The sequence below is a fragment of the Cupressus sempervirens genome, chromosome 5 (assembly GCF_028749045.1).
Source record: "Cupressus sempervirens isolate cs-2001-9-10 chromosome 5, ASM2874904v1, whole genome shotgun sequence".
Lineage (NCBI taxonomy): Eukaryota > Viridiplantae > Streptophyta > Pinopsida > Cupressales > Cupressaceae > Cupressus > Cupressus sempervirens.
In genome coordinates, this window is record NC_143122.1 from 264,180,356 (window position 1) to 264,205,141 (window position 24,786).

General features: G+C 34.2%; 1 protein-coding gene across 1 annotated transcript in view; it reads left to right on the plus strand.

The window, feature by feature from the left end:
- Nucleotides 1–21,715, plus strand: part of LOC149555564 (pentatricopeptide repeat-containing protein At3g22690-like) — a 28,111-nt gene extending 6,396 nt beyond the window's left edge. The window contains exons 2-4 of the mRNA XM_089829677.1: nucleotides 3,577–3,583; nucleotides 10,954–10,968; nucleotides 17,055–21,715. Of these exons, the coding sequence (XP_089685803.1) occupies nucleotides 3,577–3,583; nucleotides 10,954–10,968; nucleotides 17,055–19,491 (2,459 nt within the window). The 3' untranslated portion in view covers nucleotides 19,492–21,715. The remainder of the gene's footprint in view (nucleotides 1–3,576; nucleotides 3,584–10,953; nucleotides 10,969–17,054) is intronic.
- Nucleotides 21,716–24,786: the final 3,071 nt, after the last annotated feature.

A 24,786-nucleotide genomic window follows, 5' to 3' on the forward strand; every position in this document is an offset into this window, starting at 1 on the left:
AGTATATGTCAATGCACATTCTCCTGTCCAAATATTTGGGAGAATTAATGAATAAGAGAACATTTTTGTTTGGCAATCTTATAGAGAGAGAGAGAGAGAGAGAGAGAGAGAGACCATTGATATCTATTAATTATAGCTATCACTACAAAGCTATCATTCTTTGAGGGTTGGTCCAAAGAAAGGAAACAAGAAACCCATCTAATCAAGATGTGTACCTACACATATACAAGAATTAGATATTTGTATTAGAAGACACGTCCTTAGATATAATAGTTATCTATGTATGCCTAAAATGTGGGCACACTACTATGGGTCATTATATCCAAAAATTTTCAAAAGTGAGGTCTCGAATGGCGACTCATAGCTCTCTATTCATGGAGTGCAAGGGTTTGCAATGGAGACCCTCAATTTGACCTAGTTCATGCCCATGCAAGTACACCATGAAATGAGAGATTCAAAGAGGAAAAACAAGAGTGCTAGTCTCCATGATCATCAAATATTTATGAAAATGAAGAGGCAAGCTAATCTAAATGATAACAATGCAAAAAAAAGCAAGATCTAATCTATGAAAGCAAATATGACTCTAAACTAATATGCAAATGCAATGATAAAAGCCCATGATGAAAGCCATGGGTGCAAGAGAGAATGAGACAAGAAGATAAAAGTTCTCCACAAAAGCTTTAGCATTCAAAACTCCTTCAAAATTTGCTCTCCAATCCTGCAGCATAACAATAGCATAATCATGGGTATCCAAAATGAGGAGAAGGTTTTCTCTTATAAAGAAGATTGGATGATCTAGATTGAGAGAAAAAAAGATTTAATCAAGGGTGGAGAAATAATGATCCATGTGAAATAAGGATTCACCAATGAGAAAAAAAGAATGGTTGAGAAGAAAGTGGAAAGATAAGTCCCACTTAGAAATATGTGCATTTAAGTGTAGAGAAATTAAATAAAAGAATTTATTTTTTATTTTTTTCCATCAAAAAGAGATATTTAAGTGGGATTTTCATTTAATTAAAAGGGAGCAAGTTCTTTTAATTAAATAGAAGATATTTAATTAAATTAAAAGAGGGGTTTTTCTCTTAATTAATTAAATGTGGATGAATTATTTAATTAAAAAAGAGGTTTTCTTTTAATTAAATGGGGACTTATTTTATTTAATTAAAAGAAGAGATTTTCTTTTAATTAAATAAGACTTAGGATAAAATGATCAACCTTAGAAAAATAAATAATCGAACTTGATCAAGGAAATTGATTTGAATTGATTTAATAAAATATTGTCAACCATTGATTCAGAAAATTTGATAAATTGATAAATTGAATAATGGGGGCCCATAGTCTGGGAGACCATTTTAGGGTGCATACATTTTCCCTCCTTTGACTAATGTGTGATCGATTTGGGAACACATGTAGTCAAAGAAAAAAATTGAAGTGTGAGGTCGATTTGGGATCACAAAACAACCCAGATGTGTGGTCGAATCGGGAACACATCAGGACAAAGAATACAAATAAATTTTGACTTGCAAAAGTCAAGGATAAAATTGAATCAAAGATTGAATTTGATAATTATTGCACCCTCGTGATGGAAATTGAAATGAGATAGAGGAGAAACAAAAAATTGATCAAATCGAACAAAAGATAAAGTTCTTGATGTAAGATGAAAGATATAAGAATCACAAAATGAAGGGAGATCATCAAGCATAAAATATGATGCCCCAAAGGTGATTTAGAAGAAAAAAAGTGGGGTAAAAGCAAATGGATGATAGAAGTTTGGAGGGTATGGAAAGAAACATAAAGAAAATAAGAAAATGTTCCATAAGAAAGAGAATGCTCCAAAATCAATCAACTATTCAAGATAGAAATTTTAATTAAGATCACGAAAGAAGATAAGGAAATGAAGATCAAAATGTGACCATAGTTGATTAAAAGTCCACAAGAAAGATGAAGAGAGAACCCTCTCAAACTCATAATGCAGCCTAAAAATGCAAACTAAAGTGAAGCCTAAAAATGCAAGCTACATGAAAATGCAATGGTGTACTCGCAAAAGAGCAACTGTAACATAGGATTTTGTGTTCATCATTCATTAGAGAATGTAAAAGAACTTATTTTCATCATTGGGCCATTATTAACGGACATCGAAAAATCACACAATCATCACTAGTCACAAGTGCGACTATGAAGATATGAATGTAATTTATATCGGATTGGAATGTGGAAAGATTATAACATAAGCATCAAAAATATAAAGGCCAAGATGACTTCGATGTTAGCTTACCCAATTTAATGTAGCAAAACCATGCTCGCATCAAGGCATAAATGCCAAGATGACCATAAGAACGGTTGTGCAAAAACAATCAAGAATGATGCCTCAAATCTCCTAAGTGTTTCAAGGGGACAACAAGAGACACTCAAGAGTTTCAAGACCACATCTACAAACAGAAAATAAATAAAAACATGCCCCATGCACCAAGTCCTCTAGCTATGCATCCTAGAGAGACTTATCAGACAAGGACACTCAACACAAATCAATAATAGTCAGCACACAAAGAAAAAATCATGACATAAGTCAAGCATTAAGTGTTACATTTAAAATTTAAGTATGTTGATTGATACTGAGTTCCGAGGATAAGGATCAAATGCTTGCAGGAAGGGAAGATCACATGATGATACTGGGTAAGACCAAACCAACAAGTGTTGAAAGACACTCGATGTCAATGGTTGTATCAAACAATATAGTTGGGGTAGTGTTGAAAAACACCATTTGCGAGGTGTCCTAAAGACTAACACATCCAAGAGACCAAAGCTAGCATAGTTATGCCCCCTAGACAAAGACCAATTCCAAACCAAGGCAACAAGGACAAGGCATGATGAAGAAAGGCTAAGTGTTGAGGACATGCGCTAAGAAATAGGGGTGCAAAGGCCTCAAGTAGCACCCACTTCCAGGTTTTCACCACTTGGATTTTTTATTTTATTTTTTTCAAGACTTTTTATATTTTTTTTGTATTTTTTACTACCAAGGCGCCTGTTTCCAGGTTTTCACCAAGGCACTTCTTTTTTTTTTTTTTTTTTTTTTTTTTGAACTTTGGAATTTTTGTATTTTTGGAATATATATATATATATTTGGAGATACATCAAAGCGCCTATTGCTAGGTTGTCACTAAGATGATCATTTTTTTAGGACATTTTTCAATTTTTAGATTTTTCACAATATATCATTTTTTTGGATTTTTGGAATTATCATTTTTTTGTATTTTTTCAGGATCAATTAATATGTACAAATAATATACAATGCCCCCAAACAAAAACAAGGAGCAAACTCTCAAGCATGATCACATCATGCAGTCCCAATGTTTAGCAAGGTAGAGGACATGATGGAGCAACACGCTGATAAATATGATGGATAAGGAAGGAGTGTATGAAGCAATTGGAAGTGATCTTCAAGGATTGACTCCTCAAGAGTACCCAAGCTAGGGAAAAATTGTCATGTAAAGAACATTTGGACAAGAAATGAAAGGCCAGTATAGGATAATTTAAGAAAGCATAATGTAAAAGTGGGAAAGATGCAATCCAAAGGAGTAGACATGTCAAAAGACTTCATAACATTGAATTTTATGCTTTTTTTTATTAGATCAAGACCAAAGGGGTAAAGGATAGCAAAAGACTATAATGAATGGAGGAAAATAGATATGAAGACTGAACATGAAAGGAATGAAAACAAGATCATCATAAGATAGCTCACAAGATAGCCAAATGTTTGTATATAGGTCAACATTGTCAAGATCAAAGAGAGAAGATGGAATGAATGAAAGATGTAGAAGAACTACCCATGATGCCCGATTGTTAAGTTTTCATCATAGTACTTATCCAAGGTGCCACAAGGGAGTGGTTTTCACCATAGGACGAATTTATTTCTCTTTTCTTTTGCTACCAAGGTGCCTATTTACCAGGTTTTCACCAAGGCACATTTTCTATTTTTTTATTTTTATTTTTAATTTTTTTTTTTTCTCAATTTTTTTTCAATTTTTTAGAATTTTTCAAAAATTTTCAATTTTTTGAAGTATTTTGGAAGAAGTCAAGCTTTTTAGGCAATGCTCCTTGAAAGTTTAAACCATGACATACAAAGGAGTTGAAATGATATGCTCAAAGATGCTAATAGGGAAAGGAAGATGGAAGACAAACATGGAGGATATAGCTTTATGCAAAGCAGGTGAAATTGGAAGATGGAAATGAAGGCAAGATCAACATCAACACACACCTTGAAGGGTGGCGAGAGGATAGAGAAAACATGCATGAAGGAATATGGTGAGTGGATAGAAGAGGTTGTGGTTTAGGCGCATGGAATGGAAGAATTCTTTTTAAAGAAGATGAAGTGGAATTCTTTGGAAGCTTGAATGTCAATTTCAATTGTTGTTCAACATTAGACTTTCTCAAGAGAGACTTTGGAATCCATATAGCTATAAGCTTCTTTTCATTTCTTTTTGATGATTTAGAGATAGTATCTTCAATGATGGATTTTGGAACCCATACTTGTCTTGTAATTTTCTTCTTAGATATCTCTTTTGACTTTATGCCCCCATGTCGATTAGAGGAGACATGGTGATCTTCTTTTTTATATGGATTTTTGAATTGCTTCTTTTTCTTGTATTGAAAATTCATGTTACTTCCAAAAGACCTGGAACTTGTGGAAGAAGAAGGATGATATGACTGGTTTAGGTGAGTGGGTGGATGAAAAGGATTCAAAGATATGCATCTACATTGATCTTGAGGAAAGATAGGAGAGGAAGGGACATAAGGACCCAAGATGGATGATGAATTAGGAGAGTTGGGAGGGGAAAGTGAAGGGACATAAGGACCCAAGATGGAAGGAAGACGTGAAGCATTTAGTATCGGTGAGGGAGGTCCAAGGATGGATGTGGAAGATGCAAAAGGGTAATCAATAAGTTCATCGACATCTATATGACAATCAAGGACATTAGCATCTTTAGAGTGAGCATTAGTATTTTCAATAGGATCATGAACATCTTGAATGAGAGTAACTTCTTTGATAGGAGTACTTGAAGCTTGAGGAAACTTAGGAAGAGTAGAAAGTGGAAGGGAACATTGAGTGGTAGAGCAAGAAGATGGAAGACTTTGATATTGACAAGGATCTTTGGATAACATAAGCATAGAATTGTTCTCTTCATTTTCAATAGGCTCAACATTGGAAGTAACAACATCATTTTTAATAACCTTAATGGAAGTATCATCTTTGGAAGGAGCAAGTGTACTAAGGTCATTTTGATTGTCAATAAGCTCAGTGGTGCAAGCAGTATCTTGATCTTGCTTAGGAGAAGACTTAAGACATGGTGGAATGAATGAGAAAGGGCATAAGGGATCAAAAGAACCATGAAACGTATCAGAGACATCATGAAAATAATAGGATGACATTGAGGGTTCTTGATTTTGATCTTTCTTTATATTCTTTTCTTTATCATTTTTAGAGACCTCTTGACATGAAGCCACTACTAAGGAGAAGGAAGCATGTTGGAATTGTATGGAAGACTTTGGAGGAGATTGTGAAGGACTAGCTGAAGTAGGCATTATAGTGCATGAAGGCTTAGGCTCTTTAGGTTTAACATTATTGGAAGTATTTGTAGCCAAGTGAAGGTTAGCTTGAGTTTCTTTAAGAGGTAGACTTTGAGGATAACTATAGGGAACTGCATGAAAAGCATTAGGATCTTTGTTGGATGAAGGATTTGTAGAAGATTTGAGAGACTTAGAATCTTTAGGGGATGTATGAATAGTGGAGGAAGTAGAAGATGGAAGAGAACCATCATGAGACAAAGGTTCAACATTAACATGATCTTGCTCAAGAGTGTAATCTTTATTTTCAACATGAAGATTTTGAGGAGAGAAACTCTTGTTGCATTGATGTTTTATTTCAGCTGAAAAAAATGCTTCTCTTCCTCAAAAAATGCAAATTTATCATTTAGGTATTGTTCACAAAATTTATCAATGTTGTTTTCAATATTTGAGTCATATGGATTACCATCAATATCTATATGTGACTCATCCCCTTTAAGCACAAGCATAGGACTAGGAGGACTTTTAGGATGCGTAGGAATATAATAGTCATCGTCATCATAATCATTGTCACTATAGGCATTATAGATAGGCATATCACAAAACTTTTCATGTTGTTCATTATCATATGTCTCAATAAGAGGAATACGACTCTTGGTAGAAGTAGAAGAAGAATGATATCGTGAAGAAGAGATAGGTGAAGACCTACATGAATGATATTTAGAAGAATCATCATAAGACTTGGAATATGAAGAATGAGAATGATATTTAGAAGAATCATGATAAGACTTAGAAGATGAAGAATGTGAATGATATTTAGAGGAATCATGATAAGACTTAGAAGATGAAGAATCTGACCAATATTTAGAAGAATCATGATAAGACTTAGAAGATGAAGAATGTGAAGGATATTTAGAAGAATCGCGATAAGACTTAGAAGATGAAGAATTTGAACGATATTTAGAAGAATCATAGTGAGACTTGGAAGATAAGGAATATTTGGAAGAAGGATATTGTGATTTGATCTTGCACATGATCCTAGCAAAGGTGTCTGATTTATCCATTATTTTAATCATTTTTGTCGCAATGTTAGCATCCATGTATCTATTGGAGCGACAACAATTTTCAAATTCAAGAAGGAAGTGGATTTCATTTGAGCTCAAATGAGGATCCCTAAAAAGATATCCAAGATCCATGGTTCTAGAAGAAGAAGAATCAAGCATGAAAGAAGAGAAAGAATGAATAGAAGAAGGTAGACTATATGATAATAAGAGGAAAAGAATCAAGAAGACATGAAGAAGAGGAAGAATGGAAATGGGAGATTAGAAAGACATGGAAGATGAAGAAGAAAGAAGACCAAGAGTCATTTTGAAAAATTTGATACTATTTGAGATCATTTGAATGTTGAGCAACATGTAATAGCACTAGTAATCAACATGAAAGAAAAGGTACTAGTTGATAGGATAACCCTAAGAAACATTGGTACCAAACTAGGATAGTAAAAGCACTAACTTGTCCAAACGAGATGTGATAAGATAGAATATTTGCAATAAGCATAAACCAACACTGCCACAGAGGTGCTCACAACTTTGGGTGAATGCCCTAACACATATGGACCAGAGGATGATTTACCCAAATTATAAATAATTAAAATTGATTTTTTATGAAAGTGAATGGACAAGAGACTACTAAGATTCTTCAAGTGTAATATCAAAGGATCCAAGTGTATATCTTTCTCAACAAGGACGGTTTCTAATTCACCAACTCCAAACAAGGTCTCTTGTGAAATCAATGACTACTAATTCAAGAGGCCAAAGAACAATAACCTAAGGTGCAAAAAGGCTTCTAACAATGGGGAAAGTAGCCTAATCCAAATAGAATCAACCTAGGGAGACTAGAAATAATGGGATAACAAAGTTATTTGATCATAAAGTCTCAACTCAAGAACTTAGATTTTGTTTATTTTAAATGTCCAACTAGATGTATCGATAGATTCTTAATCATGAACCAAGCATGCAAGATAGCAATAAGAGATTTCAAACAAATGTCTTCAAACAATGAGCAAGGGACAAAACAACCTTCCACATGAATCAAAATAGTGTCGTAATATCAATCTAATCCCTAAAATCACTATCGTGTATGTTCTCAAAATAATTTTCAGTCATGCACATAGTCTTAGAAAAGAAAATTTGGTAGCACTATGGTTCCTAGTCATGTTCAACTTTGCAGCTTTTGCAATCTAGAATGGGCGAAATCCAATCCCGGTGCACCAAGGTTTTGACATATTCCAAGAATTTAATCAATCAGAGATACTGAGGAGATCTGACAGCCCAACAAAAGACTACACCTGTGAGGATTTCTCCCACAAGGACATTTAAATAGCGATTGCTACTACCACGTCAAAAATGGCCATTACCGCTTGAGGTACCATCAATGTGGTTGACCCAATAAAGGAAATGTCCACTCTAGTTTAACCCTCTCTAATCAAGGTAGACTCACAAAGTTGTACCACATGGGGACTTGGTTTGGATTCAAAGGTTCCAAGTTTCTGATGTGCTCAAAAAGGAACAGAGCATACTCCTCTAGCCTCTTCACTTTACCCAAACATAGTAAATAAGATTTTTTGACACGCTAATTTAAAATTACCGCACCAATTTTTTTAAAAAATCCAACAACAAACACCACCAATCTCAAAAGAAAGAAGACTAATAGACGTTGAGGACAAATCCAATCCAAATAATAAGATAATAACAAATATCCTTCCCTACCTACAAGAGGATCCGTCGTCAAGAGGAGCTTCGCATGTAAAGCAAGCGAATGAAGCTCAGTCTCTCAAGATCTCTCAAATAGTGTTCATAGGGCCTAATTACTATGTGAAACACAAATGCGTGAAAGAAAATCTAGATTCAATTTTAAAGCCCCAATTGAAGTGTGAATCTATAAAAGCATGTAAAAACACTCAAGCCAAACACATGAGATGTTTATTTTAGTTCCAAATCTAAATGTTTTAGAGTTCAAATAAAATACCTAGTAATCCTTGCAACATGTCTTTTCTTTGTTGTATCTTTTGTTTACACTTGAATGCTCGCTCGCAACGAACAAAGCCACAAACAAAACAAGCAAACACAAGATATACAATATATGTCCAACTCATGCAAAACTAGGGTTAGCTCTAAAAATTTGAAATTTGAGACTGATAATAATTAGTAAGTAACCCAAATGAAAGCCCACATCATGCATTGATTCATTGTAAAAATGAAATGCAAACTAAATTCATTAAATGCCTTTTTTTTAAATTGATTTTTGACCTAGTCATAAAGATTGGATCTACATGATATGAATTCAGATCCAAAACTCAAAATATAGAAAAGTAACCCCTATAAAAAATCAGAGGGATTTTCAAAAATGCAAGAATTTTGAAAAAAAAATTTAATTTGTGCCCTAGGGAGTCATTTTATCAAAATAGACCAGTTTTTATAAATCGAATTATTGACCCCTAATAGGACCTCTAAAATCAAAACACAAAGAACCAACTCTGTTTAAAATTTAGATTTCTTTTCAAAACTGTAATTTTTTCCATAAAATGTGCTGATTTACTCCAGAAAATGATTTTTTATGAAAAATCAAGGAAAAATCATAAAAAATCGAAAATGTTTCAAAAAAATCTAAAAATTGGACCAAAGCTTTTTAGATATATCACCACCTTGCAAAAAATATTTTAGATCAAAATACCTAGCCGTTTGAAAGATATGATCAAATCTTTCAAATCTAGGGTTTCTTTGAGTCTACAAACAGATCTGCATAAAAACCAGCAAGCAAAGGTGGGTTGCCCCATGGTGGGCACCAAAAATGTATGCCTAAAATGTGGGCACACTACTATGAGTCATTATATCCAAGATTTCTCAAAAGTGAGGTCTCGAATGGCGACTCATAGCTCTCTATTCATGGAATGCAAGGGTTTGCAATGGAGACCCTCAGTTTGACCTAGTTCATGCCCATGCAAGTACACCATGAAATGAGAGATTCAAAGAGGAAAAACAAGAGTGCTAGTCTCCATGATCATCAAATATTTATGAAAATGAAGATGCAAGCTAATCTAAATGATAACAATGCAAAACAAAGCAAGATCTAATCTATGAAACCAAATATGACTCTAAACTAATATGCAAATGCAATGATAAAAGCCCATGATGAAAGCCATGGGTGCAAGAGAGAATGAGAGAAGAAGATAGAAGTTCTCCACAAAAGCTTTAGCATTCAAAACTCCTTCAAAATTTTCTCTCCAATCTTGCAACATAATAATAGCATAATCATGGGTATCCAAAATGAGGAGAGGGCTCTCCCTTATAAAGAAGATTGGATGATCTAAATTGAGAGGAAAAAAGATTTAATCAAGGGTGGAGAAATAATGATCCATGTGAAATGAGGATCCACCAATGAGAAAAGAGGAGTGGTTGAAAAGAAAGTGAAAAGATAAGTCCCACTTAGAAATATGTGCATTTAAGTGTAGAGAAATTAAATTAAAAAATTTATTTTATTTCCTTTTTCATCAAAAAGAGATATTTAAGTGGGATTTTCATTTAATTAAAAAGGAGCAAGTTCTTTTAATTAAATAGGAGATATTTAATTAAATTAAAAGAGTGTTTTTCTCTTAATTAATTTAAAGTGGATGAATTATTTAATTAAAAGACTTATTTTATTTAATTAAAAGAGAGGTTTTTCTCTTAATTAATTAAATGTGGATGTTTTATTTAATTAAAAGAGAGGTTTTCTTTTAATTAAATGAGGACTTATTTTATTTAATTAAAAGAGGAGATTTTCTTTTAATTAAATAAGACTTAGGATAAAATGATCAACCTTAGAAAAATAAATAATCGAACTTGATCAAGGAAATTGATTTGAATTGATTTAATAAAATATTGCAAACTATTGATTCAAGAAATTTGATAAATTGAATAATGGGGGCCCATAGTCTAGGCGACCATTTTAGGGTGCATACAATCTATATGAACAAATTTGATCCAAACAAAAAATAGTAATGGATAGAAATTAAAGTGGTATACTATTTTTGAAACCCAACAACAAAATTCTTCTTCTTTAAGATTAAAGGTAACATTAATTATTTGTCTTGACACTTATTTTCCTACATTTAATACTTCACAGTTATATATGCTTATATTTTTACTATTAACTCAAACTAAGATATACTTATTTGTATCCATCTTATTAGATTGATCATAATTAAACTCTAAAAAGCTTATTTCTCTTTACAAATATATAAGTTACATAGACCAAGTCTACTAACCAATATCAAATTCTTATGGATGAAAGATATTTTGTTTTCACTAAACCATGTTGAGTATAATAAAAGATAGCCCAAGATTCAACTAGACACAAGATATACATGTAACTTGAAAACTCACCACTAAACATGTAGAAGAGGCTAAAAGAGTACATGATATTGAACTTAAACATAGAGCTAAAAAGCTCAACATCAAAACTATACAAGAGTACCTGAGGCTGAGCTTAAACATGAAATTTTAAGAGCTTACAATGCTATCTAGAAACCTTGATATCTCCATCATGCAATTGCAAAATTTGACATTTAATCTCTTCGAAATTTTTGTAGCATGACACCTCCTTTCACCGCTAGTACAAAGAAGCAAATTGTAACAAAATGTCATCATAAAATATTGCATTTCCACTCCCTGATGAACAATGTGATTAGAAAGAGTAGTTGAACATATGTTTTTTCAAATATTCATCAAAATAGTATATCTTATAGAATCAACAATCACGTTCTTATACAATCCAATCCCTAAAATAAATTCTTTCCTATGCAAGATGATAAAAAAAATAGCTAGAAAGTAAATAAAAATTACATTCCATTTTTTCTTAGACCAAGAGAAAGCGTAGAAAGTATGCTTAATAGTTTCAAAATGCTAGCAAAAATGACACTTCGGTGAAGAATCTTAAGAAATTTTAATGTGTCCCCAATAGGTAACTTATAATAAATTATTTTCTAGCTCAAGACTTAAGGATTAGCTTAAGCCCTAGACCTCCAAATTTGAAGACTTAAATCCCCCCATTTCTCTTCTTTAAGGCCCCATTTGGTTGCTTGAATATGAGTGGAATAGGAAAAGGAAATTATAATATGTTTTATATTCGTTGTTTGGTAAGCTCAATCGAAATTGGGAATAGGAAGACATATTCCAATTTTGCCCCTAAAATGAGCATATGTCTATGTCAAAAAAATCAGTTATTGGAATAGGCCATTTCCATTCCCATTCTGATTTTCCATTACATTTTTTTTTTTTTTGAATTTTGATTTTAAATTTTTTTTTTTGAATTTTTTATTGAATTTTTTTTATAACATTTTTTAAAATTATATCTATTTGTTTAAAAAAATGAAAATGAATTAACCAAAAAAATAATAAATTTAAAAAAAAATTAGGGGAAATATTTTTTAAAATACAAAACTTAACCTTATTCCTATTCCATTTTTGTACAACCAAACAATGGATTAACATATTCCCAGTCGAATTCCAAGTGCACAAAACACGATTGGAATTTCCCTTTTCTATTCCCATTCCCCATTTCCATTCCCATTCCATTTTTCTATTCTAATTTTCTATTCCTATGCCAGCAACCAAACGAGGCCTAAACTTACATTAACCCCATTTGACATTAAGCCCTAGATTCAATTTCAATTTTGGAAGAAGATTTAAATATTTTTTCTTCAAATAGAGAGAGAAAAAAATTGGTTTTCCAAACCATTATCAATCTTTTAAAAATGCTACATTGAAGAGGAGTAAAGATCTATATCCACTAATAATTTTATGAATGTGAGAAAATCTTTCAATCCGTTATTTAACCCAAGGGGGATTATTTAGTATCTCACCACTCCACCAAATGAAGAGAATTAATATTCCAAATAGTACTCAATGGTTGTACAACTTTTCTAAATTAATTGTTAGCTTGTTTAAGAAACAAAATTGCTAGTGGTTGACCGTGACATAGTGGTTGACCGTGACATTGAACAAGCTTGTTCACCAAATAGAGGAACACACAATATTGAACCCATGTTGAAGAGATTCTCTCCATTTCAAAAAATTGTCAACTTGTTGATACACCTTCCAAATGGATTCAATGGAAATGAAGCTCTTAAGGGCCCGTTTGGCAATAGGAATACAAGTGGAATAGGCATAGGTATATTCTTAAAATTTTGAATTCTCTGTTTGGATGCACCAAATCGAAATTAGAAAAGGAATAAAATTGGAATACGTATTCCAATTTTGGTCCAAAAATGAGGATTTGCTATTCCACCTAAGTAGGTGAAATAGGAATACATATTCATATTCCAATATTTTTATTTTAGAAAACATAAATTTTTGAGTCCATGAATTCCACATCAATTTTTGGGTGAATCAAACAAGAATAGGAATACGTAACCCCATTTTCTATTTGAGAATAAGTATTCCTATTCCCATTTTTATATTCCCTTAGCCAAATGTACCCTAAAGGAAAGAAGGAAGCCATCAAAATCTTATCAAACCACCCTACACTTTTGCACTTATTAGTCATAGAAATAAGAGAAATACAATCGCAAACCAAAGTTTTCCAAGTCTCATCACCAATATCAACTCTTATGATCCATAACCTTCTTAAGTTTTAGGATCCAACAACCCCAACCCACCCTTACTTTAAAGTTGTGTCTAATGCAATCAACATGAGGGTTTAAAGCCCAATTTTCCTTTCTAATTAGCCCACAAAAAATTGTCGAACAATATTGTTAAGATAATTGTATCCCTTTTCACAAGGCATCCAACAAGAGGAATAGTACACATGAGACACCAAAAAACTCTATTCACTACCTGAAATTTCCCAACAAATGAACTTATTTGTTTCCACATTTATATATTTTATTTTTAATTTAATTAAGAACCAATTCTACATATTAGCAAGAGAGATGCCTAAACCAAAGGGAATACCCAAATATCTCACAATCTTCATGTCTAATTTGTTTCCAATCTTTGGGAATCCAAGGAGGCATGGATCGGGAATTTGATCGTAAGGAATTTTGTTTTGTGATGAGCTATTTTGGAGCCTAACAATAAGAAATATAGGTCTAAAACTTCCATTAGATTTTTATTTTTAGATTTCAAATTCTAAATACACAACAAGCTATCATCAACAAAATAAAAATTAATCACCACTACATTTTTAGGAATATGTATGCATCTGAAAGGTTCATTTGATTATAATTTTGTAGAAGATTTACCAAGTGCATCAATAGCAAGCACACATAAGAATGGCGATAAAGGACATGGTATCTTGATAGATTTTTGTAAGGGGATGAATTGGGAAGAGAATTATTATTAACTAACAAATAATTAGCATCTTGGAATAACATGATAGCATGTTTTCAGATTTTGGGACTGAACCTCAACCACTATAACATTAAATAATAAACCTCCACCTTGTTCTATCACAAGCCTTATCAAAATCAAGATTTATAGGTGAAGTATTATGTGTTGATTGTTGCACCTGCTCACAAGTCTCCCAAACAAGGATTATCAAGAATGAAACCACCCCTAGAAACCCGATTTGTTTTCTTCTAAAAATCTCTTGGCCACTAGCTTGATTCATGAAGCCGAAACATTAGCAGTGATTTTATAGGAGACATTAAGTAATCTTATAGGACTCAATCTCGATAAGGAACCCTCATTTTTTACTTTAGGAAGAAGCTTAATTAAGTCTCTATTAATGTCAAATCCCAAAGAACCTAGCACAAGAGCTTCCAAATAAACAAGGTAGAATTGATCCTTAATGTGTTGCCACATAGTTTGATAGAAATCAATAGAAAATCCATCAATTCTAAGACTTTTATTAGGCAGCATATAAAACATAACACATTCCAAATCTTTTGTAGAAATATCTTGATCGAGATATTTATTGTAATCAACATCAACCTTCCTTGGAATTATATCCTCGATAATGTCTTCCATTGTCAATTGACATCAAGCCAATGAGGATCCTCTTTGAAAATATTTTTATAGAAATTGTAAAACGCTGCTTTAATGTCATTTTGTTTGGTGAACACCTACCCCATATTATCCTTAATAAAATCAACATACTCTCTTTTATTCTTATAGTTTGAATACTTAATGTACTTAGTACCTTTGTTCCCTTCCTTAATCCAATGCAATTTAGCTATATTTTTTGCCCCTTGTCCTTTGTACATACCAAGTTTATTGTAGTTTGAACATTAAGATTATTTGGATATTAATTCAGCAATTTCCTATTGAATTCAAGTTTTCCTTTAAGGGTTTTATCCTTACATTTTTGTTGCCACATCATTCTTCTACCAAAAGATTGTAAAAAAATAAATACATTATGATAGTGTCTTTTTCCACCAAACCATGTAAGACTCTCCTCCTTCCTGCTTAGGAATATAATTCCAAACACCAACCAAGACATCAACACAAGAGGGAATTTTCAGTAGTGAATTATTAATTTTGAAGGGCAAGTTACGTTAGACATCCTCAATATCCTCAACCAAGATGCATAATATAGGAAAGTGATTGGAAATTAGAGTAATCTACTTTGACATAGGAACCATTAGCATCTTGAGCTAATTGTAGGTTAGGAGAAATATAAAATTTATCAAATAAAAGTAGCTTCGTATCAACTCCCAATCTACAATTAGACCAAGTGATCCAATTTGTATTATAGCTGGAAGCATTTTTACAAATGGAGTCAACAACCCTAAAAAACTTCTACAAAATATCTATTTTTCAAATTATTTATTTCTCAACATCCCACTATTCAACTGATTACAATCTGAATAAAGGTCAACCATCTTGAAATCTCCTCCAATAATCTAATCAACTTGAGGCAAGTTGATTTAATCATCCGTTTTCACAATTCACATTTTCTATAGCAATGTTAGAAACATAAACATAACAAAAGCCAATAGGTTGCCCATTGATAAAAGACAAAATGCAGACACAACTTTGTGATGAGACAAAACTTAGATGTTGCAATATCATGATCAAAATAACCGAGGGCTTTAATTGAAGGAGTAGGAGACCTTGATATTTGTCTCCCAGGAGATGAGGCATCCCGATAACTTGATGGAGAAGGAGATCTATCTCTAGTCAATAGGAGGGGAGAATCACACTCATAATGAGAAACACCTTGTTGAGATAAGGTTGGGGAAGGCTTCTAAACATGAGTATGATATTTTCTAGAATTAGAAGATCTTTGAGGGTCATTCGTTTCCCTACCCATTCTCCAACTATGAGTCATGACAACATTTTTATGAAAGGCCAAGTTATCAATAAATTTTGAACCCTTTTGGAGTTACAGAAGGCATAACTTGCGGTTGGCCAAGCTTTTGCATATTATGCAAACTTGGTGTAACATACATTTGGGCTTGAGACTACATGTTCTTTCTTATTAGGCAATCTCTAATAAGATGACCATCTTGTCAACATAATAAACATGCATTAGACTTGTTCAAATACAAGTAGTTGATTGAATTTAAACCCTCAATCAATTAGTTTAATGTTGTTGGGACCGTATTGATAAGCTCCATTTCCATAGTGCACCCTAGGTGCACCATTAGACCAGATCTAGTTTTATACTATAGTACTCTACTCAACACAATCTCTTGTAAATAAAGGAAAACAGTGTTTAGAAAAGACAACTCTATTCATATATTACACCTAGATTTGAATGGACCTTCAAAATGAAAGTCAAGTATTCATGCCTGCGAATAACAAACTTATCCACATATAATCCAAGTGCCATATTAAGCACAACTTGGACATATTCACTGGGCTTGAAAATACGACACATAACCTTTCCCGAGCCCTCTCTAGCCTTCAATACACATCCTCCCCAATTAGTTTTAATCCATTTATTATAGATGTATTCTGATATTCAGCAATGCAAACAACCGCGTCAGCTGCATGTGTAAGTTCTCTAGTTTTTTCTCATTGTGTCGACCGTTTCTCCCATCTGCCTTCCCCTGAACTCCTGTGTACCTTCACTCATCTCCGTTTGCTTTAATCTTCATTAGCAGAAAGCAGCCGCCCTGTAATAAACCCACACGCGCTGCGTCTCAGAAAAACGTTCTCCGTCTCCGATTCAGTCGTGATAAACTTTTCAAGACAACCAGTTTTTAAATGTATCTGACTGCCCAGGCCACAAATGATTTTATAAGAATGCGGATGTGCCATTTTTTCGAATATTTGAACCACACAAGAATGCATACCCGCGCGTTGATTATAATCAGACGGTACAGTAGCAATGCCATCTCCTGGGCATCTCAATCTCCTGCTCCATGTATTCTATATAAAGGGTCAGTTGAGGCAGGTATATAAAGCCGTTTTAGGCCACTCTTCGTATCATCAGTTATTGCATAACCGCGCTGCCAAAAATGTGCTATCAGAAGTTAAACATATCCAGACTCTCATCACTTACAGGGGATTTACATTTGCTGCACCCACATTTTTTCAGAATAATCTTATCAACATGTATGCCAAATGCGGAAGTTTGGTGGATGCTTGTCAAGTTTTTAATAACATGAAAGAACGAGACAGCTTCTCATGGAATGTCATAATTGCAGGTTACGGAAAGCATGGGTTTCCGCAAGAGGCATTGACACTGCTTCAGCAAATGCAACTAACGGGGATTCAACCTGATGAGTTCACCTTTTCCAGCATACTTCAAGCTTGTGCAAAAATACGATCTTTGGAACAGGGTATAGACATCCATCAAAGCATAGTGGAGAGGGGTTTGCAGTCGCATGTTGTAGTTGGAAGTGCCTTGGTAGATATGTATGCAAAATGCGGAAGTGTACACAAAGCGCGCGAGTTGTTTGACAAAATGCCTCAACGAAATGCAATCTCCTGGAATGCGATGGTTTCAGGATATGCACAACATGGCTTTCATGATGAAGCTTTAAAGCTTTTCGAACAAATGCCCGAGAAAAATGTGGCCTCATGGAACGCAATGATTGCAGGGTATGCACAGAAGGGGTTTGATGAAGAAGCCCTGGGAGCTTTTAAGCAAATGGAGTTGGAAGGCGTAAAGCCAAACTCCACAACCTTTGCGAGTGTCCTCCCGGCTTGCACCAAAATGAAGGCTTTGAAACAGGGTATGGACATCCATCAGAGTATCATTGAAGGTGGGTGTTTGTGCGATGTTATTGTTGCAAGTGCCCTGGTAGACATGTATGTAAAATGTGGAAATGTAGAACATGCACGCGAACTGTTTGAAAAAATCCCTCAACGAGATGTGGTTTCATGGACTGCAATGATTGCAGGATATGCACAAAATGGGCTACTTGAAGAGGCGTTACAAACTTTTAAGCAAATGCAATCGGCAGGTGTAAAACCAAATACTACAACGTTTGCTTGTATCCTCCCAGCCTGTTCCAAAAGGGGAGCTTGGAAGCAGGCTATGGACATCCATCGAAAAATAATTGAAAGTGGATTTTCGAGAGATGTTATGGTTGTAAATGCCCTGATAGACATGTATGCGAAATTTGGAAGAATAGAGAAGGCAAGTGCACTATTTGAAACAATGGCTCAACGAGATCTGGTTTCATGGAATTCAATGACTGCAGGATATGCACTAAATGGTATTCTTGACAAGGCTTTAAACCTTTTTAATGAAATGCCTCAACGAAATGTGGTCTCATGGACGGCGATGGTGGCAGGATATGCACAAAACGGGTTCTTTGAAGAGGCTTTACAAATGTTTAAACAGATGAAAGTGGCAGGTGTAGAGCCAAACTGCACAACCTTTGCCAGCGTCCTCCCAGCCTGTGCCAAGATTGGAGCTTTGGAACAAGGTATGGACATTCACCAAAGCATGATTGAAAGTGGGTTTACACCAGATGTAGTAGTTGTAAATGCACTAATAGACATGTATGCAAAATGTGGAAGTATACGGAAGGCACGTATACTATTTGACAAAATGTCACAACGAGATCTGGTCTCGTGGAATACCATGACAACAGGATATGCACAAAATGGCTTTTGGAAGGATGCTCTCAGACTCTTTGAACTAATGCAACACTCTGGAACATGCCCGGATCATGTAAGTTTTGCTTGTATTCTATTTGCATGCAGCCATGCAGGTTTACTGGATGATGGCTGTAAATACTTCCATGCAATGACCTATTCTTGTGGCATTCCACCCACAATTGATCATTATATGTGCGTGGTCGACCTTCTTGGCCGTGCTAGCTATCTTGAGGAAACCTTGAACTTTATCATCAAAATGCCAATAAAACCCGGGGTTGTTATGTGGACATGTTTGCTTGGTATCTGTAGATCACAAAAAAACGTAGGATTAGGACTATTTACAGCAGCTCTTCTTCTTGAGCTGGATCCGAGAAAGGCTACGACTTATGTTCTTCTCTCAAATATCTATGCAGAAGTGGGCAAGCAATTTGAAGTCCAAAAGGTAAGGAGACTAATGAAAGATAAAGGGATTAAAAAGACACCTGGATGCAGTTGGATTGAAATCCATAGAACAATGCATGCATTCTGTGTGGGTGACAGATCTCATCCACATACTAAGGAAATTTGTGAAAAACTGGAGGAGTTGTCCTGGGAAATGAAGGCGGCAGGGTATTTTCCAGATTCTAGACATGCGTTGAATGATGTGGTTGAGGAGGACAAGGATTTATTCATCGGCCACCATAGTGAGAAGTTGGCAATTGCCTTTGGATTGTTAAAAACACCCCCTGGAACAACCATTAGAGTTGTTAAAAACCTTCGAGTATGTGTTGATTGTCACACTGCAACTAAGTTTATCTCGAAGATTGTTTCTAGACAAATTATAGTGAGAGATGCAACCCGGTTCCATCATTTCCAACAAGGGCAATGTTCTTGTTTAGATTATTGGTGATGCCAAGTGAAGCCATCTTTAAACATAGGTTTGCACTTATGGTCTGACATGAAGAGTTCAGTTCTTAATTCAGTTTCTAGCAAGTGCTTTTCCCCAAGTGTGAGGAGATGTTTGGTTCATTGTTCTCCGTCAAAAAGCATTTACCCTTCCCTAAAACAACAAGAGCTGCAGGGCAGCATAGTTCCTGCCAAGTGCAGGTAGAGCAGGGTTGATTTAATAGGAATATATATCAAGTTAAAAGGACACAATTATCATGTAGTTTCTGTCAAATGAATAGCTAGGTCTTATAGCCGTGAAAGTTTAATTTTATTGCATTTGAGCATTCTAAATAGCATTAAAACACTGCTTGTTAATCTAAAATGGAAAAAGATTAATACTGATTCACAATCTAAATCTTCATCTGTATGAACATAGCTCCTCATCAACACTTGCTTGAGCCCTTCCTTGTCCATGCTATGTCTGCTGCTCCAGCAGTCCAATGCTGCTGCCATTGAAGAAGAACATAAGCAGCTTATATCTGGATCCATTCAAGAGAGACTAACAATTCTCGTGTAAATGAATCTCATTAAGCCTAAAAGCATTATGATTATCAAAGAGCTCAGTTAGTAAATACCCAAATGCTCAATACCAACCATTCCCAGGGCTTCATGTTTGTATGCATCATGGACTGAACCCATGACACCGGTTTCTGATTTTAGCTTTGAAAACACAATATGCTAAAAATGCATTCTAGGGCAGCCTAAATACTTGTTACTCTAAAACTGAACACCTCGATTGATCCAAATGATTGGAAGCACCCAAGGCCTTTTAAAATGAGGGCTTTAAAGACATTTTTAGACAATGATCAAACTTAGAATGCCTAGATTTATTCTTCTTGAATCATGAACTTGGGTCAGGTTCAATGTGGCTTTTTGTTGTTTCAAGTCCAAGAAGATTGTTGAATAGATTAGATTCAGCATTTATAAAACATTTAGTTTTGCAGAACTGTCTCATAAATATAATCTAGTGCAACCTGAGAGCTTGAAGACATCTGGATCCTCCCAAACTTCAGATATATACTGCCCCTAAACAATGAAGAAATCCATCACCAATCATGCCTTGAAGCTGGAATTCATTTCAGATACGTAACTTCTTTAACTTCCCAAAATATGGTTGCTTCATTAAGCATTCTAGGGTACGAATGCTTGATATGTACTCTTAAAGAAAATATCTAGTCCCACCCAAAATCCTTGAAGGTACCTAAACCTTCATACAATACCATCATGAATCTGGCCTTTAGGATTGACATGTATTAAAAAAAATTAAAAACCTAATAGCTGCAACTGTTCACAATCTGTAAATATCCAAAAGTCAGTCTGTAGCTGTCTGTAGGACAATTTACAGCAGCTCTCCTTCTTGAGCTGGATCCTAGAAAGGCTACAACTTATGTTCTTTTCTCAAACATCTATGCAAAGTGGGCAAACGATTTGGAGTTTAAAAGGTAAGGAGACTAATGAAAGATAGAGGGATTAAAAAGACACCTGGATGCAGCTGGATCAAGTCCATATAACAATGCATGCTTTCTATGTGGGTGATAGATCTCATCCACAGACTAAGGAGATTTGTGAAAGACTGGAGAAGTTGTCTTGGGAAATGAAGGCAGCAGGGTATTTACCATATTCAAGACATGCACTGAATGATGTGGACAAGGAGGACAAGGAACTATTATCGGTCACCATAGAAAGAAGTTGGCAATTGCCTTTGGATTGTTAAAAACACCTTCTCGAACAACCATTAGAGTTGTCAAAAACCTTCGAGTATGTGTTGATTGTCACACTGCAACTAAGTTTATCTTGAAGATTGTGTCTAGACAAATCATAGTGAGAGATGCAACTCGGTTCCATCATTTCAAACAAGGGCAATGTTCTTGTTTAGATTACTGGTGATGCTAAGCGAAGCAATGTGTAAACATAAGTTTGCAATTATAGATCATGTTATTGGCTTTCATAAAATCAGATGGACATTACAATGTGCATCCCTGTATATATACACTGATAACAAATGGCAGACAAGAGTTACATCACTGTATATATATATATTAATGTCCAATGTGGGAGAAGGGCTTGCAGTTATCTTGGAAATGATCGGAGATCTTTTAATAGTTCTTCCCTCCAACCTTTGTCATTTGTATAGATTTTATTTTTATATTTTTGGGATTAATTGAAATATTCTACTTGTCTCTGGAGTTTCATGTTTCAAATTTATATGTTTGTGGGGATTTTGTTTTATGGTTGAAGATATTTAATGTTGATTTATATTCATTTGTCTTTGTGGAGTAAATATATCTATGAATTGTGAATTTATAATTTTTTATGACTTGTGAATTTATAGATTTTTTTCTTTGGATATTTGCAATGGTAAGAATGGTATGTGCATGGCCTTTTTTTGATTTTTTTAGTTTTATTTTGATTATAGTATTTTTAAAGCAATAATAAATCTATAAGTGCTACATTCTTGCATTAGTGTAGCTAATGATATATTCTTAATTTAAACACAAATCATTTATCCTTAAGAATTAGCTTTTGGTGCAGTGGCACCCATGAAAGAATTAATTTATCATCATTATGGTTTAATATTATGCACAAATGTAAGCAAGAAATGTGACATGGGTGAAGGATCCCGGGAGAATTAATATCTTATCATTATTATTTAAGTTGATGCACAAGTTTAATTCAATGGGTAATGTATCTTATAAAGAATCCTCAAACAAAAGGATTTTACACTATTTTTTAACTGAATGAGAATCGAATGAATGATTTTAGGGTAGTTGTAAACAGTTTGTAAACCGTTCAGATAGTCTTTAAAAGATGTCTCATAATGTAATGGAAGGATATAGAGAAGAGAATCAATAAGAGGGGAAAAGACAATAGGTTTGAAGAACAGAGTAAATTGAGAAGAAACTGTCATGGCTCTCTGGCGGCAGCCACCAAAGAGCCATACGTTTGTAATATGTCATTAGTATATAATGGAAGTGTGTTTTAGTTTTAATAATGTTTCAGTCTTCTCTATATCAATCTTTTGTACTCTGAAGCATTCGGTTACAATTCATTGGTTCATTGATAGAAATAATGTTATAACAATTTGGTTTGGGTTCCAAGTTAAGAACAGTCAGTTTTGTCTTACCATTATTTTATTGTCATTATTGTGGTTGCTCTGCATCAAATTGGTATCAGAGCTCAGAAGATTCTAAGCGTGTAGATGGAAGGTGATCTACACCAGGGAGTATTGTGGTTGGTTTGGATTCTTGGTATGAAGTTTGTGGTTGTAGTTTGGTGCCAGTTCACTTAGCTGCAGGGGGGTGGACATGACGGTCTACCAAAGGCCATAGAAGATGGTCTTGTGTGTTGCCAATAGACTGGGGAGAGAGGCATGATGGACTCCCAGGTGAGGGACAAAGATTGTGATGTAGCGTGGAGGAGTGGACTGAGGAATGGGAAGCACCATGGAGGCAACCAACATAACTCCATAGATGGGAGTTGGTTGATAGTGAAAAAGGAATCAGTGGAGGCATTGATGCAATGACCTAATTTCCATGGGACATGGAAACATTTGAAGTCTGGTAGTATGGTGCAGTGGCACCCATGAAAGAATTAATTTACCATCATTATGGTTTAATATTATGCACAAATGTAAGCAAGAAATGTGACATGGGTGAAGGATCCCGGGAGAATTAATATCTTATCATTATTATTTAAGTTGATGCACAAGTTTAATTCAATGGGTAATGTATCTTATAAAGAATCCTCAAATAAAAGGATTTTACAATATTTTTTAATTGAATGAGAATCAAATGAATGATTTTAGGGTAGTTGTAAACAGTTTGTAAACCGTTCAGATAGTCTTTAAAAGACGTCTCATAATGTAATGGAAGGATATAGAGAAGAGAATCAATAAGAGGGGAAAAGGCAATAGGTTTGAAGAAGAGAGTAAATTGAGAAGAAACTGTCATGGCTCTCTGGCGACAGCCACCAGAGAGCCATACGTTTGTAATTTGTCATTAGTATATAATGGAAGTGTGTTTTAGTTTTAATAATGTTTCAGTCTTCCCTATATCAATCTTCTGTACTCTGAAGCATTCGGTTACAGTTCATTGGTTCATTGATAGAAATAATGTTATAACAATTTGGTTCGGGTTCCAAGTTAAGAACAGTCAGTTTTGTATTACCATTATTTTATTGTCATTATTGTGGTTGCTCTGCATCAGCTTTTGACCCTTATATATCCTATTAACCATCCTAACTTAGGTTTATATGTGTAGAATTGTTTTGAGTCGTTTTTGTGTGTGGATATATAACTTGAACTTTTAAAACTCAAAACTTCAAAATTAAACTTTATCCTCTTTTCACTAATCATAGTGAGTTGACCTAACACATGTTTGTGTGTTATCTTGTAATGAAGAACATTCACAATTTCATTTAAAAACATACTAACTTTCTATTTTAGCACATTGATCTATGAAAATATTGTTAAACATGCTAACCTATATAATTATTCTAAGTAGTGTCAAAGCCATGATTGTGGTTATGTGAGGGGATATCATCATTTGTTTAATGTTTTAATGATAAGATTTGCAACAAAGTTGAAGTCATGACAATGCTAGAGAGATTTCAACCTTTCAACATCCAAGATATGTTGCATAGGTTGATATATCTTGGGCTTAAAAAAGGAGTTGAAAAAGGGGCGTTCTCTAGGTGTTCACCACAAAGTGTTTTATTTGGATGTTTCGCATATATCATGTTTGTATACAAAAGCAATTTTGAGAACAAAAGATTATAGAAAAGCATGTTTGCATACAAAAGCATTTTTGTGTAGAAATGGTTATACCTATTTCGTCACTTGTAGAAGTCTAAAATCTAGTGTATGATTTTGTGAACATCTATATAATTTGGAAGAAAAAATATTATTGAAGTGGATGCTTGTGTGAAATATGCATGATGATAAAGTTGATTAAATATATTTTGTGCTTCATGTTATAGGTTTCGATGTGTTATAAAAGTTTAGTCCTGGATTGAAAAAAAATGCACAAGATCTTTGGTTTAAGAAAATTGTTGATATGTATTTGAGTCTATCAGAATTAATTCAACTAGAAAAAATACAACAATGGTGAGGATTATAGTATCATAGATGCTCATGTGTATTTGAGCATTGGCACAATATAATCATGTATATGGTTGGCATGCAATTTTGTGGTTCAATGAGAAGTTCTTCTTATATCGTAGATGTCTTTTTGCTCTTTGACTGTGGCTACTTAGTTTT